At 37.4% G+C, this 19,535-nt stretch overlaps 1 protein-coding gene across 1 annotated transcript; it reads right to left on the reverse strand.

Annotated features, from left to right (window-relative positions):
- Positions 1-1,235: 1,235 nt before the first annotated feature.
- On the reverse strand, positions 1,236-10,501 carry gpr185a (G protein-coupled receptor 185 a). Its single transcript, XM_088925092.1, has one exon. The coding sequence runs from the start codon at positions 10,499-10,501 to the stop codon at positions 9,494-9,496; it is 1,008 nt and encodes a 335-aa protein (XP_088781218.1). The 3' UTR covers positions 1,236-9,493.
- Between the last annotated feature and the right edge of the window lie 9,034 nt (positions 10,502-19,535).

Here is a 19,535-nt window from a genome sequence, read left to right on the forward strand (position 1 = left end):
GTAACTGCAATGACTCAGTTAAGTACGGCCATTAATCTGAGTCACTATAGAATGCATCCTCTTAATGAAAGAGCCAGCGGCAAAGATTTAGAAGCTTTATTTTCAATACATACTTGTTTTGAAGATGATGAACTTTAAAGTGCCACCTTGCATTACACAGAGCACAGTTGCATCTGAGTCACACTATTTCCAGCAGTGCAAGAAAGTCTTCTCATTGACAGCCCTTCTCATTGAATTTTGAGAGCTGCCCAAAGATCAAACCTTCTCTTAAGAAGAGTATTGCTGTATCACAGAGTTGTCTTGCTTTACATTAAAGTTTTTAATGTTTCTTAAAGCGGACTTATATACACTTATCAATTCAAATTTAATTTGTTTTTTGTTATGACTGATATATTACTGTGTTGCCAAAGCAAAAACAATTAGAAAAAAGTTACAAACATTTAGAACTTTACTATTATTATTATTGTTATTGTTATTATTATTATAGAGGTTTGGTCTCTGTTCCTTTGGATTTGACAGGACATAAACTACTGTAGGTTTACAGCTCTACAAAGTCTCCTCCTCCTACCCCAGTAATATTAAAAGCTGCTTTGATTCTGGTGTCAGTTCAGAGAACAAGGTATCAAAGTAATCACAGTAATTCAGATCATGGCTTACTGAATAATTTCAAATACCTCTCAGTTTCTGTTCTTGGCTGTAGGACAACTGTTGGATTGAGGCTGCCCCACCACCACCCAGAAAAAAAAGGATCTAATAAAAAACTACTGAAATGATGACACACTCGGGTAGGGGAGTTCCAAAGTCCTTGAAAGCAGCAAAGAGGTCATTCGAATTTAACTGAGGGAGTGAGACCATGGAATGCATATAGAGGAGATAAGAAGCAGTGAAGCAGTTTTATGACAATGTACCTGTGTAAATGACCCATGTCTCTGAAGCTGCAAGTGGCTGGAGCATCCAGCCTATAGTCCCGCAGGGGCTTAGCAGGATAATTCTCTTTCTCAAAATCTGAAGGCTTGCTTTTGTCTTTCAAAGTCACTTGAGGCCATTAATGGGAGTTTTGTGACACCATGTGGTTACATTTATTTATGTACCATGTTCTATTGACTTACTGACCAACCTCCTTCCATTACACACCACTGACTAAAAAGATCCTTCAATCGAAAATGGACCATAGTGCCAACATTAACATTTCTTATTGAGTCACATTCATGCATCGTGTAAAAAAAGAGGACACATTTTCTTTCAACTGCTTTTATTTCTGTGTTGACAGTTTTCATCTTTTTCTATTCACAGTAATAAAAATAAATTATTTTCCGCAAGGAATACATTCGACACTTACAGTGCAAGAAGTAGCATGTCCCTTTTTTTGTAAAGTGCATTTGTACTTGTCATCAGAAAGAATTTCCATGGTACAAAAAAGGAAAAGTAAAATGGCATTATTTTGTAAGTAGCCATAGCATCAGTTTAAACTGACTACAGTACATTGAAAAATACTGGACTATGTTTTTCACAACCTATCCTATGAAAGAATGACTTTCACCCAAAATTAAGCTCAAGCATTTTCAGGATGTTATTTATTTATCAATTATCAGAGAGTTGCTAATTCCAGGTGGGGTATAAATCATACTCAAGAATCGAAAGGTTTAAGGTGAAACAACACCATGGACAACGATCCATCTCAGGGCTCACACATACTTTAGAAGCACACCAATAAACCTGTCCAGCTGTCTTTGATACAGAAGGAGCCATTGTCCTTTCGGGAGCTGTAAGGAATCAGTGCGAAAGACCATGTCACCATGCTTCCTATTTCTTTTCTATTTGTTGCTTTCAATTAAGAAGTAAAGAAGGAATTACACCAGACTATATCTGTTTTAAAATTTAAATTATATAGCACCACATTTTAGAAATAAAGCCCAACCCGATGGTTTAACATTAAAAAATAAAACTAAAAGATAACTGAACAATGCTGATATTTTCTTGTGAAAGACGAGAAGATACGTGATGCATTTTGGAAGTCAAAATTACGACAAAGTAAAAAAAACAAGCCCTGTAAAGAAATGTAGTCTTAGAGAGGAAAACGTCTTGTAAATAAGGGCAGGGGGGAACATATTTCAATGAATTGTAGAAAAAGGTCACATTGTTACAATAATTAATGTCAGTGACCAATGTTTTTAAGATAATGTACTGTATCATAATGCCATTGCTGAAAAGGTATTTTACTCTTGGGATGGATTCAATCTAAAACCAACAACACCTACTGTATTACTCAATCCAGTAATAAATAGCATATTGTTTACCGGGGAAAAAGATTGAAAGTTCAGTGTTATTTGGCAAATGAGGGAATTTTAATTAATAATATTTATTTGTTTTTAGAATATTTAAATTTATTCTCAGCAAACTTCCAGTAGATCAGGCTATTTGTGGGAAAAAAAACGTTCTTCTATTCTTTTTCTACAAAAAAAGCACAATGAAGACTGCAGACTCTATAACCACCAATTATGGAGGGATGTCTTGAATATTCTGTCAAAGGAAATCACTTGCAATCAAAGATACAAAAATGGAAATCATTAAATATTTTCTGTTTAAATGCTGGCTTGTGTGGCATCACACCATGGCAATATATAATGTCTGAAAGTTTTATTTTATTTATATTAAGCCTTGGGAAAATGTTATACATTATTTTTGTTTTGATACACAGCATATTCATATGGAGATTGGGTACACTGGAAACAGACGATAACTTTAGTGGTCAGCCATGTCATAGTTTATCCAATCACCAGAAATAAATCACAAATAGGTACAGGAAGGCTGTCCTCAACCCCTCCAGCAGTGAACCCACATTCAGGGACACACTCATCCTCTGTGCCAAAATGGATTTTGTTGAAAATTTGCTTATTTCTGAGCATATTGTGGCTTTATATAAGACAAAAGGCACTACCCTCATTTACATTATGTGTGTCTAATGTATAGGCTGTAACTTCAACAAACAGTAGTAAACCCTCGGCTTGATGGACTTCAGATTTAATGGACAAATTCTGCTAACAGAGAATTGTGTCTGTAAAATCAGAAATACAGGACTTTTCCCACATTTACAATAAAACGCAGAAATAATAAAACAAAATAAAAATAAGCAACACATACTGTAGGTTTAAAATTCAGGAATATCAATGGACTCCTCTAGGGGTAGGTCAATGGTTTACGATGGGTGTTGTTTATGTTTTGTATGCCTTAGCAAATTTTATACAGTATATTTATGATACATGAAATACAGAGCTTGTATATTTATGATACAAGGCACAGAAACAATTTTCATTGACTGTGTTTTTTGCAAATAATGAGTCAAAAGATCCCGAAAGCTTATACTGTACAGTACATGTATTTTTTTTCTCATATAACAGTGTGTTTTTGGACTGAAAAAATGTCATTCATGATTTAATGGACATTCACCAATATCCCTTCTCCCTGGTAGTCCATTAAACTGAGGGTGTACTGTAGTTGCGAATGAAAGTAAAGAGCAATGGCAGAGGGCTCTCTGCGATGCAAGGTGTCCAAGCTAGTGAGATTAGCAGTACAAGTAAAAGGCTTGAATTGACCATGGACTTATGTTGGGTGCCTCTGAGATGACTTGCAGGTCAGCCTGATATAAGCCAACTTTTATTGTAACTTTTCTGCAGTTATTTACAATGCGTATGAACACACAGTAAACAGTAGCAACTACAGGGATGGTCAATACTTGACTAAAAGGAATTGTTACTGGGTGTGGGGAGACTTCAACATGAAGCCATTTCCACCAGCAAAAAAGAAAAATTCAAAAATGTGTTCTGGGCTATATTTCGCAGCATTCCTAGCATGGCTAATGGAAGCATAAGTGTTAACAACTACTGGGAATTACTCTGTAAATATCTACAGTATATTATGTCTATAATATAGTGTACAAACCAGCTCTTTAAATACGAAATTAATCAAATAGAGAAAACCAGGGCTTCCAAAGTAATGAATAAGGAAGCTTTCTAATTAAGAATTTACTGGTTACAATATGCAGCTTGCCGAAATTGAATCCACCACCTTTTTCTGCACAGTAGACAGAGGGGATAAAATACTGAATCCTTCCACATACTGTACCCAATTGATCTTTCAGAACAGATGTCCATTTAGCTGTTTCATTTAGTTGAAAAGTGGCACAATGACTTTAAACTCTCAAGTGCAATCAATCACAAATTACATAAACAATACACTTAAAAATGGCACTTGAAATACTCCATCAGTTATTGAAGAAAATGTCTTTACAGATTTAAAATAAATAACACAGAAAAAACACAGTAACTCAGATCATTGTGGTTGATACAAAAATATAGATTTCGTATTTTACAGGATTGCATAAGAAAACAAACCCAGTCCCTGGAATGGAAAATTTATGCACCCTATAGCATTATCTAATTAATTACAACACAACACACATTGGCAATAGAACATTAATATTTTTCATGTGTTGCTTTCAAGGGAGCAGAGACAAATGACTGAAGCAGACCACACACATCTTTTCCTACACATTTGAACCTTAATGTAAGACATTAGGTCACAGTTCTTGTACAATTTTACAAAAATAAAACACATTCAAGCAGCCATTGTTGGAAATCAAACCAATCTCAATTTTGTTCTCAAAAAATGAACAATACTAGTGAGACAATCTTCTTTAACAACTGTTCAAGATGTTGCCCTCCCCAATTTTTTAGGCCTGAAATTTTAATTGCTTAAACCCTTGAATTAACATCTTTCTACAGCTGGCAAGTTTCATATTACTGAAACACCTTTCATTTCTCGGGATACAAGTGAGCTGCTGTATTGCAGCGATAGGAACGGGCAAGTAGAAGAGACCCAAAAAACAATTCAACTCTTTTTCTTTTGTTCTTTAAGATTTCATTCTTAGAAGAAGTGGTTTTACCTATGATTTTATGGAGGCTTTTTCAATTAGAAAATTTCCACTGTGCTTACAGAAACAAACGGTTTGGGAAATGTATATATACTGTACACTATGTATATGTGTGTTTAATTTGTATAGCTTAAATGGATAATGAAACCAAGTCAAACCAGTTTAACTTGTCATAATTTGTTTCCTTAATGAAATGAATTAAAACATTGTATTTTGCCATTATCATTATATACAGTGTGCTTTAAACTATGAGGTCATAGAGATGGTATTTTCGAAACACTCCACTGATTAAAAGCCTTCAGATATGAATGCAGTCAGACTGTTTGTTTGGTACACAGTAGTGTAATGTGCTAAGTATACCACATCATAAAGCAGGGTTAGCCAATACACATAGCATAATTTGTACCATTACTTTACCAAATGTTTCAATGAAGTGAATTAGAGGGGATACAAGTTGAGTAGTTCTTTTGTAGTAAATGAGAAATTGTTTCAGAGCCCACAAATTGTTATAGTGCTCACGAGAACTGCATTGCAGCAGGAATTACAAGTCTTTTTACATCACAAGTTGCTTAACCTGGGTAAAAAGTGAATTAAGTGAATGATTAATTTGATTAGATAACCGAGCTCAGGTAAAAATGTCTTGTGGGTCTCTTTTTACTGACCATACTGTGAAAGTAATAAACTGAATAAATGATGCAGTTTTATTCTCACCAGTTTGAATCTGAGAAACCCACTTTGTTACTGCAGTTAAAACCTGAGAAAATTACACTGACTTAACGAAATGCAACATGTTCCTTAGATGTGCCAATTGTTTATGCATGATTTCTTAAGGTTAATTTATGCTGTAGAATGCATACCTAAAAGTGCATCATTAGACAAAAAACATACACATACAGTATCCACAAGGACATCACTTTAGGTCAGTCACTCAAATGTGCTTGGCAGGTACTGTTGCACACACACTAGTACACTGTTCAATTAGCCTACAAGGCGTAAAGTAAAAATAAATCACATACTGTATCTGCACTAGCCTACCCTATGTAGCTTTGTTTCTATTGTGAATTTATCTCCTATCAGCATTATTTGAAAGGATCACATTTTATTTTTTAATTGCAGCTGTCAACATTTTTTAAGAACAGAGAGCCTGACTTCAGAATATATATATATATTTAAGATAATTTAGGCATATGTTGAAAGCAGCCTAAGGCCTCAAGTGAAGACAAATTTCATTTTAGCTCTTAAGTAATATTAATGAACAGCACAAAAACACATCACATTATTGCAGTCATGCTTAGGTAAGGCCAAAAAAATCTCTACAGATTCTTTGTCAAAACTGAGGTGGTGATTCACTAAACAATAAAGAAGAGACTTCATGTGACCCAATTATTTGCATAATATTAATTTGATTTGCTGCTCAAAATACAAAAAAGACGACTTTAAAAAGTTTCCAAAATACAAAACTATTAAATTATTTATTTTACATTAGCTCATATGCGCCATTTTCACAGGAGTCAAGTTTTTGGTAACAGCATTGTTTTAGTATTTCTTTTAGGATCATCTTGACTATTTATGGTAGCCTTGGAAACCAAACAACAAAACAAGAAAAATAAACAAAATAACAGGACCAAAGTCCATATGTATCTAAGCTACAGAAGAAGAAGAATATCATGTAAGGTTGAGATGTTTTTGTATAATATGTCAATTATAGTTTCCTCATCAATTGATGTACATAAAGAAAGCAACACAAATTATTTTCATAAAAGTGCAGAGATAAAATCCACATGCTGATCATTCAATTTCATTTTATACCTTTGGTCATAAAGAACTGCAGCAGAGTACATTTCCTATGTCTCTTCAAATACTTTCCTGGTTTACATATGGGCAAAGGGAGAAAAACCTCTGTAAATATATCAATAATTAAAGAAAACAAAATTCATAATGAAAACTAGATGACCATATAACTGTAACCAAAGCTTGGCTCCCTGATTACTAGGATATAAAAATCACATTCTTGACATCAGTACTGCTTTTTATTAAGTGCAGGATTATAAGACACACTTTAACGAAGTCCTTGATTTGTTACAAACAGACATCTGACAGACTGACAGACTGACTGACATCTGTTTGTTTCTAAAACACTTACATTTGGAGGTTTTTTTTTTAATTTGGAGTTTTTGTAAACCTCTCTTCAGTAAAATATAGCACTTCTTTTCAAATAAGCACTATATCCTATGGAGAAGGTGCATACATTCTTGCAGCAAAATTGATTAACAACTACTGATATAGATTTAGACTGATGTCATATCACTTGTATTTCCATTGATAACTGTACAGTTTGTTTCACTGGTTTCTTTAAAAAAAATAATTCAAAAGATTTACTGTACATCTCTCTGTTTTCTAACTGCTTTATCCAATACAGGAGCCGGATCCTCTCCTAGCAATTGACAGGAGCAAGGCAGCTGAACTACATGTCCAATCCAGCACACACAGACACAAGCATGCACAGACTCATACCGGGGCCAATTTTCCCAGAAACCAGTTAACCTGTCTGTATGTCTTTGAATTGTGGGGGGCACTCAGAGGAAACCCACACAAATATGCACAGAACCATAAATCTGTATGGAAACTCTATACAGATATCTCCGCAGGTCCAGAATTAAACTCAGGAACACAGCACAGCAAAGCAGTAATGCTAACCACTGTGTCATCATGTCATCCATCGTGAAATTTGATAAAGCATTTTGGGGCACAAAATAAAACAACAATCAGAAGGCCTTCTAGCCTTTCAGAACTAGATTCTCACAAACAGAAGAACTGCATCATTGTACTGTACAATACGTCCTCATCAACCTTACTTTACAATTAATCAATGAAAATTCTGAAACACAATATGTCAGAAAAGGAAACAAGTGAGGCTGCAGTGATCTCCTCAATCATCTTCCAGTCCATTCCATTGCAGGAATATATATATATAATGACTATCAGTGTAAACATTTAGTAAAACTGATTAAAACCAATAGAATATCTATGCAATCATCTGCTGCAGGCTAACAGTGACATTAATTGAATGGTCAGCATGTTAAGAACCTCTTTACTTGAAATTTTAAGCAGTTATATATCACAATCTTTATCATATAAATTTAATGGCTTCTGCAGTTGATATTGATTTTATCAACACAATTTGGGCATTAACAGAAGTGCAGTTCCATAACAATTTTGAAAAGATACAAAAATCAGCATTCAATTGAAAACAGATTGTATTTCGTTTTAATTACCTTACAGCTCCTTTGAAGAAAAGTACACCTTAACTAAATGAAAATATAATTTTCAATGCATTGTCAAAATTGTGTGGGTTAGGAAAAGCTCTGCCATTTGTCTAGTTTTATTGAACTGATTGCCAGTCGCTCCATTAATCTATTGTTTTAAAAAATATTAAATTTTGTCGCTGGCCATAAGCCTTTCAAGTATCCAAGAATTAATCTTCCAAACCCATGGCACTGCCTAAGTATGGGAACTGGCAAAAAAAAAGAATTTGCCAGTCAACAAGGACAATCAAGTGTAAAAAAGCGATTTGTGTATACGCATTTAGAGAAAGTTAAATAGCAGGAATAGCAAGTTCAAAACCTTTAATCAGTTTGTTGCTGTCCATGGTGCTGAAATCGAGTTAAAGTACTGTGTACTGTATAACTACGCAGAATGGGACAGTGGAATACAGCTCATGTTATGCATTTATCAGACAGTTCTGCAACGTTTGAATAAACAGGATTTAAACTGTTTATGTTCAAAAAGCATAAACGATTAATAAGAGCAGGACAGATATTCCGTTTGTTCAATGGGAGCTATTACTGATGTATATCTCATATATATTAAACTATAGTTAGATTCTGGGACACATTTATAAATAGATCGACGCCTGATCCATCTTTCAGATTCACCCAACTCTTAGATTGCGTATGTTTTAAATTTTTTTTCAAATCTTCAGTTTTGCCATATTTTTTTTTGTTGGATTACAAAAACCACAGATTGAATTTAAAGGTCACCCTGTCATCCTGAATATTAATAAATAAAAATGGCGAATATTCTGGCAATGGTGCCAATGTGTACGTTGTACTATCGATATGTAATATATGTCTGAGACAGAAAAATGTCACACAAATGGATGATTTCCGTTAATGGAAACTCCCGAGGTGCACTCACCTAAGCAGAACGGATATGTGCAGTTTCTAATTCCATACACCTGGATTTTGCGAAATTCTTATCAGAAACAAAGGAAGGGAAATTAAGTTTTGTAATAGCTTCATAACTGTATCGGCAAGAGTGCATTTATTTTTATATTCATTTACAGTATTTCCAACTCATTACTAACGCTCCCTTAAACCCATGGACCTGTTACCTTAAGTATAATCGTAATGGTATGCTTATTATACTGAATTTACATCGTGTAATTTCTTGAGAATCTCACCTTTTTTTTTGGCAATGCATAGTTTGCACCACAGAGCACAAGAAAATCCTCGGGGAAGGTACTATTGATGAAATTGTGATGTGGAACACAAAAAATTGAACCTATACATCACTTGACGTCCTTGGTCTCAAGGAGAAATTAGAAGGAACACAACCGCAGCAAGCCAGCCAGAGAGATTTCTGCATGTCGGGGTTTCTGAAGGCGTAAATGATGGGATTAATTACAGAGTTGCACGTAGCAGGCAGGACCGTGGCATAGGTGTAAATCATGGGGTAGCTTGAGTCCGCCACCAGGGCATACATGGCGAAAGGGATCCAGCACAAAGCGAAGGTCCCCAGAATAATGGACAAGGTCGACACCCCCTTAGTAGTTGAGGAGGCGTGGGATGTGGCCATGAATTGATGCTGGACTGCAATCTGCTGTGCGTGTCTGAAGGCAATTTTGCAGATCTGAAGATACAGCTGCATCATTAGAGCGAATATCAGCAGGAATGTCACTGCCAGGACGGCGGCATTGTTTTTGGTCACGGGTCTAAGTACGCTGCAGGACGACTCGTTGCCCAAACAGTTCCAGCCCATCAACGGTAGCAATCCCAAACTAATGCAGACTAGCCAGATGAAAACCAACATCATGTAGGTGAAAGTTACCGTCCTTTCCGTGTGGTAGGTCAGTGCGTTGTATAAAGACAAGTATCTGTCAATGGTGATAGCCAGTATATTACACACAGACGCAGAAAAAGCAGCGATTAGTAGTCCGGCGGAGATGAGAGAAATAAATTCTGAGTTCAGCATGTAGATAAAAACAAAATTCAGAATCAGGCCAAGTCCGGCTAATAGATCTGCAAAGGCAAGGCTCCCTATGAGAATGAACATAGGCGCTCGGAGGGTAGGAGTGTAGAAAAGAATGGCAATTACAATGGCATTTTCGCAAGATATGAGTGTCCCAGTGACACACAGTGCGATGTCCCACGGGCTAACAGGCAGTTGCCGCAGATCAGAGGCTCTGACGAGCGAGGAGTTTCTACCGTCTTGGAAATTCCAGTTCAGCGAATTAAGAGAAGAGGTGTTTGGAAGTTGGTTGCTCATAGCTGCGGCAAGAGTGTGAATCATAGCTAACGGGGGAAGAAGACGAGGGAGTTAGGAGAGAGAGAGAAGATTCAGCATGGAGATTGCAACGGAAAAATACGAAAAACAGGGGCAAATGGGGTGGAAATATCTCCACAGCATACACCTACCCCACCCTGAGCATACAAACGAACATACACTTGAATCAAAGAAGCATCGTATTTGCTGTGCTTTACACAAAATATCAGAAATGCTTACGTACAGTATATTTTACGTATATTTTAAGCGCATTGCCTATTATACGAAAGACGCCTCTGTCATATACTGTATGCTAACATGCTCGCCTTAAATAATCACAAAAAACGACTATGCTACGAAAGACAAATTGAGAAGACATCATAAACCTTACAGAAGTGGGAACAGTTAACTATATTTTAATTTAACGTTAGAAACACCTATATAATGCTCATAGAAACCCACCCTACTGTATATTATGCATTTCAAAACACAAATACAAACACCCCATAAAACTTAATTAAAACAATAAAAATTAGATGCAGCAGCCCAGCATGACAAAAGGCAAAAAATAAAACCACATGAAATCCGCTATTTTTAAAGTAGCTATTTATAGACTCAAGGTAAAAGCCGCGTAGGGTTTTAATTATAAGCATTAGCTACTACCGCTTGCAGTATTTTGGAACAGTAACCTCAACACGCTTTCCGATATAAAAAGCAGAGCTATTTCTTGTGTGCATGCTAGAGAGATATTTCACTTACACTCCTTCGTCAGCAATAAAGGACTACCAAAGGTCACCAAGTACATCGAGGGTGCATCCTTTTAAGACGTACAATATGAAAAAAGACTAGGAAAGACTAGCGCCCGCGCGTATCCTCTCCCAAAGCACATAGAGAATGTAGCCTATACAGTATCTAACGCTGTTATACTGCGCTGCAAGGTTTTATTTTACACACTAGTAGTCTGTCAAAGGTACACTAGGGGGTAAAAACACTAAAATTACCAGTTCCTGATTCCGCTTTGTTTAAAGCCGCCGGATCAAGTCTTTTTTTCCGTCTTCGGGTCCTTGGAATTCAGCGCTATTCCTTGGTTAACATTGCTAATAATGTTGGCAGATTTCTGGCACTGACTTGCACTTAATATTCTGCCCCATTGGGTCTGCTGATAAATCTCAGCTCTGACGTCAGAAGTGTTCACTATATTCATGATCAGGTCCCTAGTCTGTGAATCAGAGAAGCTGTGATCAGAATAATAATAATAACGACTTCTTCCTTCTGCTGGAATTTCATTCATAACGTCTCTGTGGACGTCGTAGCTGCTTCACCCCAAGGTCGTTCCACGACGTTCAGGTGCGGCAGCAATAAAAACTGCTCCGTCTCATAGTCTAAAAATTAGAAATCGACGTAAACCTCGCCAAAAGACGTCTTTCAAAAAATGAATGAATAATCATTACCAGCAACATAAGTTAAGAAGTCAATTAAAATTCAACATCTCATTTCAAAAACGTCGCATTCTCTGATGGAAGCCAGTTCACTATTGTCGTGGTCTACTATAGCCTGCTGTACGGGATTAAAATAGAAGAACGCGGGAGGAATCATATTAATATATTTGACATTTGAATTATACACGTACAGTACATGTGTGTGAGAGAGGGGTAAAAATTGTGTTTAATTGAAGTAATGTACAGTATAATGTATGGGTTTATTCTGATTACACTAAATTGTCAGTGCGTTTTCTATTGCCCATCGATTAAATTAAATGCCCTGTCATTTAAGTGAAATTGGCTCAGACATCATAATTTTTATATTTAGATTATTTGACAATTTGTTTCCAGTAAAAAACTAATTTTGACCAACTAAACGTTGTTAAAAATATCTGGCCTGAGTTTCCTGTCCTAATCCAAGTAAATGGTGCTCTCTTTTATAAATCATGTTCAGAACTCTGTTGTCACGTGTCACGATCTATTACCATAATATTCTTATTAGAGAATAGGTGCCATATGTCAATCATCATTATTTAAAATAAAGACAACCTGTATGACATTGCACAAAATAGGTAAGCTGTGATAATAAACAAAGAATCAGATAGTCATAGATAATATGGGTTCCAAGCCTGAACATTTCAATGGTGTCTGTCAATGCTTTTCAAAGGTAAGGTTGTTTTACTGTATATGTGTATCATTGTTTGATAGAAAAATATGGAGTATGTTTTCATATTTGAGCTTAAGTGGGGATTCATTAGATCAGTACCATAAAAGAGCACCCTAATGTTGTTAACAATATTGTTACTAAAATGGGTGGATGGATTGTTATTATAAAACTAGGCACTATACCTTTAAGTTAAAAAATACATAATGACTACATTCACGTTTCGTTCTTCTGTCTGTGGATCAGGAAGAACGTGAGCAGAATAATGAGTAACGTTTTACTACAATGCTGCTGTTTCATTCATAAGCTTTTCCGCGAATCGAAGCTGATGTCTAGATGATGATGAGTGCTCAAAAGTGGTGTTCAGGCTAGATCCCCCAGTAGAAACTCCTGCGGTGCTCTTTGCGCAGCGCAAATCCTTATGACATTTCAAGCATACACTGAGCACTCCAGATGCTCCTGTAAACTATTTGTAAATAATAACTCAATTTTCCTCTTGTTTACAAATAAAGCAATACGTATTTATTTACTTTAAAACGATTACGATCCCCCATACCAGAAAAACAAATCACTCCTTTATGTTTATTACTGTCTTTCTTGATAATAGCCCGAAATTACGTGCTGATTTCGTCAGAGGAAAAGAAGACATCTTACAGTTCTTATATTAGCCCTTAAGTTTTTTTTTCAGACAGGGCATGTTTAAAAAGCTCGCAGTATTGCTTAAAAGGCTATTTGTTTCTTGTTAATAATAATTATATGTCGAACCTTTGCATGCTTACACTGGCTATGACGTTCCATTAAAAAAATGGTAAGGTGTCTCTTTTTTTAGAAAGTATTCAGTGATAAAAATGAGCTGGGCAGAAAAACAGGCAATGTTAGTAAATTATAAGCTTGGAAACACCATTTTATAGGAAACGTTTATAGACTGCCTAGAGAAGGTCAGTCCACATTTGCACACAGAGATTTTCCCCTTGGGTCTGAATACCATGCTAAAGTTCTCACTGTTGCCTTTAAAGTGATCATATTTTATGAAAGAGCACCCTTCCCAGTATATACAGTATAGAGACACACACAAACACATAACACCGAGCTTAAGCATAAAGCAAACCGCTTGCCACTACAAAAACTGAGGAATCAATATTACACAAATCAAGTGAGCGAGGGCTGCATTTGATCAATGCCAGAAACCTGAGATTTCCCACTGTGTTACATTCACCTCATATGTGGTGATGACTAGATGCTCTTGCATCTGCTGAGGCTACTGGTTTGCCCTGATTTCCATTTTCTTCCCCATGAAGAAAATCTATGATTTTCTCTGTGGAGACCTGCTCTGTGAAGAAAAACGCTTCAGTCTTGTAGTAAAATATAAATTGTACTGTAAGTGAAGTGGCAAGCTGTTGCTGTTGCTAAAAAAAATATCTCCTGCAGCTAAGACCTTTCACCAGCCTACATGTCTTCTGGTGATTTTTTGTTTTAATCACTGAATTAAATAAGAAAAAGTTCCAGGAAAACAAGTTATCCATGTGTTGCACTTTCCTTTTTCCTATGAGCAATGCAACCGATCTGTGGTACTAACTACTTGATATGGTGAACCAGTAGCCATATCACCGTGCAACTCACAACTGGCAGCCCACTGAAGCTAAGCAGGTGTGAGCCTGGTCAGTACCTGGATGAGAGACCTCCTGGGGAAAAACTAAGGTGGCTGCTGGAAGAGGTGTTAATGGGGCCTGCAGGGGGTGCTCACCCTGCAGTCTGTGTGGGTCCTAATGCCTCAGTAGGGTGATAGGGACACTATACTGTAAAAAGGCACTGTCCCTCAGATGAGATGTAAAACCAAGATCCTGACTCTCTGTGGTCATTAAAAAAATCCAAGGGTCTTTCTCAAAAAGAGTAGGGGTGTCCCTTGGCCTTTACCAATCTTGGCCTCATAATAATTCCCATCTATGAATTGGCTTCATCACTCTGCTCTCCTCCTCACTGATTACTGATGGTGAGCATACTGGTGCACTATGGCTGTCATTGCATCATCTAGGAGGGCGCTGCACATTGGGGGTGGTGGAGGGGAGTCCCCAGTGCCTGTAAAGTGCTTTGAGTAGAGTGTCCAGAAAAGCGCTATTTGTGTGTAAGGAGTTATTATTATTATTAACTACAGAAGAGCTGTTGTCTTGATTATGTTGGGATGAACTCTTACTCAGAATAATGACTCTTTCTCCAGCCCATTTCTAGAGAATAGAAAGGACAAGCAATGTACTGTATACAAAACAATTGTATTCTTTTCAACATTCACATTACAGGATTCTTAGACTTATGGCGTCAAGTATATGTTTTTACATTGTATTTTCATTCAATGAAGTTACAGAAAGGGGATAAGGAAAAATACGATTCCTAGGATGGGGAGGCAAATGATCTCTAACAAGAAAAGGTGCAGATTCTTCTGGAAAAGTCAGAAACCAATGACAGTTTAAAAAGACGGAAATGGAGAAAGACAAAGTACAGAACTGATCACATACTGTAGCCATACTTTGCCATCTGGAAAAAAGGTCACCAATGTGATCCAAGCAGTTGAGGAAGGGTTGTTAGATGGAGTAAAATAACTCAATGGTCTTGTGAACTCATTTATTTTCCAGGTCTATAATGTGGGTTTACTTAACTTGTGGCCTATCCCGTCTGCTCCATTGCAATAATGTGATACCAAGCATCTCCCTATTGTAATGTTCCTTCTATCCATCTATTTCCTAACCAAGTAGAGCAATTTATGTCTTATTTTAGGAAATTCGGATTTCCTGTGTCGTGGAATCCATCTGTCCATTCAGGAAATTCATTCCATTGCTATTCCAGATATAAAAGGTTTAGACTTCTAAACATGGTGGGAAAGTTGGTTATTTTCCAGAAGAAAAAAGAAAGATTGTGTAAACAAGAGGTATGCAGTGCTAGTCCTGGAGAGCTAGGGAGTCTGCAGATTTTCTAAATTTCTTCAATGCATCAGCACTGGAAGTGCTGGAATAAGTTAATCTAATGAAACCATAGTGAGGTTTTTCCTAGTAAGGGTGGCAATAACCCATCCCTGATGCTCAGAACACTGTGCCACACCTTTGATAAGATACCAGTCCATCAATATGTAGACACAATCATGCTGGTACTGTAACGAGAGCCGGTCCAGGCACCCACAAAGCTTAGTTCAGGACCCTATGCAGACGGTATAATCGGGAAGTAAGTGGAGTAGGACATCAAGGGAAGGAACAGCAGGACAGGATAGGTTGACAGACAGGGGGGCGTGACGATGGTGATCCAGTGCTTGGGGGGTATGGCGCTGAAAAACAAGTTCAGACAGTCCAAGGGGAAAATCCAGGGCGCAGTCCAAAGTCCAAAGTCCAAAACTGCGGTATCCATCCAAGACGAGACAAGCACAGTTAAAATCCAGAACGGATTAAAATCCATAACAAAAAGAGGGAATAAAACCAAGATAACAAGGCCAGGCACTCCAAGCCCCAGACTCAGATGGTCAGGATGCCGTGATGAAGCCTATAACATCGGGTCTCTCCTGGACCCGCTGGTAGGCAGGTTTCTGTGCGTCCATCTCCCAATGCAGAGCCAGGCTTAATAAGGAGACAAAATAGGAGGCAGGTGCACATAATCAAACTAAAATACGAAAGGGCTGGAGCCCCCTTAAGAGGAGGGATTACGATCGTGACAGGTACAAACAGCAATGAGCCCAGCCAACATGTTTTTGGAAGGGGGGAAGAAACCAGAACACTCAGAAAACCCATATGGATATGGAATATGGGAAGAGCATGCAAACTCTACACAGAATAGATTCAACCCTGGACATGATTCAAACCCAGGGTCCAAGAGCTGTGAGGCAGTGATAATCATCATGCCACAGTGTCTATATACCTGTACATATAAACAATAATGCCTCATCAGCACTTTTAAATTATCTAAGTAAGAGGAGCAAGTATATCCATTAAATCAAGTAGTGCACCTTACAGAATATCACATTCTTTAAAAATGGATAGACTATATAAGAATGGATTTCTTTTTGCTACTGCACACAGCAATGTCTGCTGTATACTGATAAACATAGCATATTTTACACAAGCTGCTATTTAAACTTGGATTATAACTAAAAGAAAACAACAGACTAATATTTTTCATCTTAAGACACACAAACAAAAGCTGCAGATTGACACTGTCAGATATCAAAAAGGGAAAGAAATTTTTAAATTTGGCAGAGGCATTAGTCTGTACTAATATCCCTATTAAGAGTCTCGACTAATATCGCTGGAAAAAATGTTATGAAGTTTTAAATTTGCAAGTACTGTAGGTAAATGGGTAGAAGGGGAGCAGGAAAATTCCATCAGCAAGTCACTTGATATGGTAATATTTCCTCAAAACTGCAGATTATCACAAGCAAAATATAAGTGCTGATTAAGCACCACACAGTTTTTTTTTCCACAGCCACTGATGAGCTTACAGACTGTAAAGATCGGTGTTATACAGGTACACAAAGGAACATTTGGACCAGAATTTAAAGTTATGTTAGCAGATACAACTTATCTAGATTCTAAATACATTACAGCGCTGGGGCCCTGGGTTCAGTTCCAGACCTGTGGTGTTGTCTGTGTGGAATTTGTACACACTCCCTGTGTTTGTGTGAGTTTCCAGAGGCTACGCTACGTTCTGTAACGTTCTGTTTTTTTTTATTCCCCTCCCATGTGGAGGTCAATTTTTGGAGGTGGGTGTGTCTCTAAATTGGGTCTCTCTCTGGATTGGTTGAAGAGAGTGTTCCGGTTTTAAATGCCGGTATGGGACGTCCGGAGAGTTGTGTGGAAGAGAGGTGTTAGAAGAAGAAACAGCAAAAACGCGAGACGTATCGGATTTGTTTTCTTGGCTGTGGTGTAGGGTTGGGATTGTTATGGCATCCGTGTTTTTTTAGTTTTCCACTATAGCTTAGTTTAGATAGAGTAGACAGAAAACTGGCGGAAGACTTTGTTTTGTCTTTGCCACCCCTTTCTCGGGAGACAGGTTTAGAGGGTATTGGGTTGTAGAATTAGTGGGTTTTTTGTGTATTTCCGTCCGTTAAACCCTGGCTAAATCCTTTCGCCTGTAGACTAAGCCATATTGGGGACATAACACTCCACAGTCCAAAGACAGGCTGATAGGTTTATTGACTTCTAGGAATATTGGTCCTAGTGTGAGCGTCTGTTTGTGGCTGTGTGTTTGCCCTGTGATACACTTGCATTCCATTCAGGGTGTATCCTGCATTTTGCCCACTGCTTGCCAGGATGGGTTCTGGCTACCCGCGACCCCGTGTTGAATATAGGCAGTTAGAAAATGGATGGTTGGATGGATGATACAAGGTTTCAGGTGAGGTTTCTCACTCATTTTCACATTATGACTATTTCATTATTAACCCAGGTTATTAAATAATGCTATAATTTTCCTTTGCCTTTGTTTTATTGATGGATTTCATGTGTTTTCCCCTCTTACTTTACTGCAATTAGTTTTGCATTAGAATCCCTCTCTGACCTGTGTTATTGATTATTCACACCTGAAGGACAGGAGCTTGTTGACATTCCAGCCTCTTCCTATGCATCCTGGCAGAAAGGCAATTGCTATAAAAAGCTGCAGTGGATGCCAGAAGAAGAAAGAGCTGTACCAGCTCTTTCTTTTTGGTTGAAGCTTGGCCACATAGAGGTGTCAGTTTTGCAGATTGTGCTATGTAGAAGCTAGAAGCTGTAAATACAGACGTCCAGTCATGGATGGGCTTAACTGGTTGAAGGTAAACCCAGATAAAGCACTTCTTGCTGTCCAGAAGTTTTCAGAACTTGGGTGTCATTCTGTACTCTGAGACTCTAAATTTTAAATAAACACTATTTTTATCAATTGAGAGAGTTTTCACAAGTCAAAGCCTGTCAATACCTTTATAAATTCATGTCATGACCAATGCAATTTTTTCTGCTAGAGTGTCAGACCACAAGCTTCTATACTTAGGTCTTCATAGGTCTTCATATCAGTTTCCTGTGTTGTCAACTAGATTGCAAAGTACAACTGCAACATGTTAAGTACTTCATAGGTAAGGACATACCTCAAAGAGCTTCTTACGTCTTACTGCATACAAAACAGAAAAAAGACTTGTGAACCCCCTACCTGTAGGTTGATTCTTCTTGTGTGTTTTAGAACTAGAATGTACTTAGAACTTAATAAAAGGTTACAATAGCCTTAATGAATGTATGTATAATACGAATATGTAAGATATATTTGGATTATTTATTTAACACAACGATCCAGTAGTAAATATATTTGTGTGAATATGTATGTGAATCCTTAGATTCAATAATTAATGGCACCTCCTTGAGTGGCAATGACTTAGACATTTCCTGTAACAATTCATCAGTTGTTCACATTGGCTTTTAGGAATTTTGGTCCATTTTTACTGCTTCAAGTCAGTGACAGATGAGGGTTTCCTAACTTGAACTGGCTCAGATTTCTTCTTCGGCCCTTCTGTTGTACATCTGCTTATTATTAGTGTCTTGCTGTATGACTCACTTCTGGGTGCCTTATGGAGCCTGACATCGTCCCCCATAATTTGCTAATATGCCAAATTCATGATTCCATCAATTATTGCAAAGCCATTTGGATCCTGAGGTAGCAAAGCAGCCCTGAGCCATGATTCCCCCACAACCATGTTTGATGACTTAGATGAAGCTCTTCGGAAGGTAGTATTTTAGTTTTTGTAACATAAAATGTTTCTCATTGTGGCCAAAAAGTTCAACCTTTAATTTGTCTGTTTGTTCAGTCTTTTCCTGATGGTTGAGGTACTGTATGGACACTGACATTAGCTGCTGCAAGAGATCCTTAGATGTTACTCTGGGGTACTTTATGACTTCCTAGATGATTTTCAGTGAAATATATG

The sequence above is a fragment of the Atractosteus spatula genome, chromosome 9 (genome assembly GCF_055471065.1).
Source record: "Atractosteus spatula isolate fAtrSpa1 chromosome 9, fAtrSpa1.hap1, whole genome shotgun sequence".
NCBI classification, from domain to species: Eukaryota; Metazoa; Chordata; class Actinopteri; order Semionotiformes; family Lepisosteidae; genus Atractosteus; species Atractosteus spatula.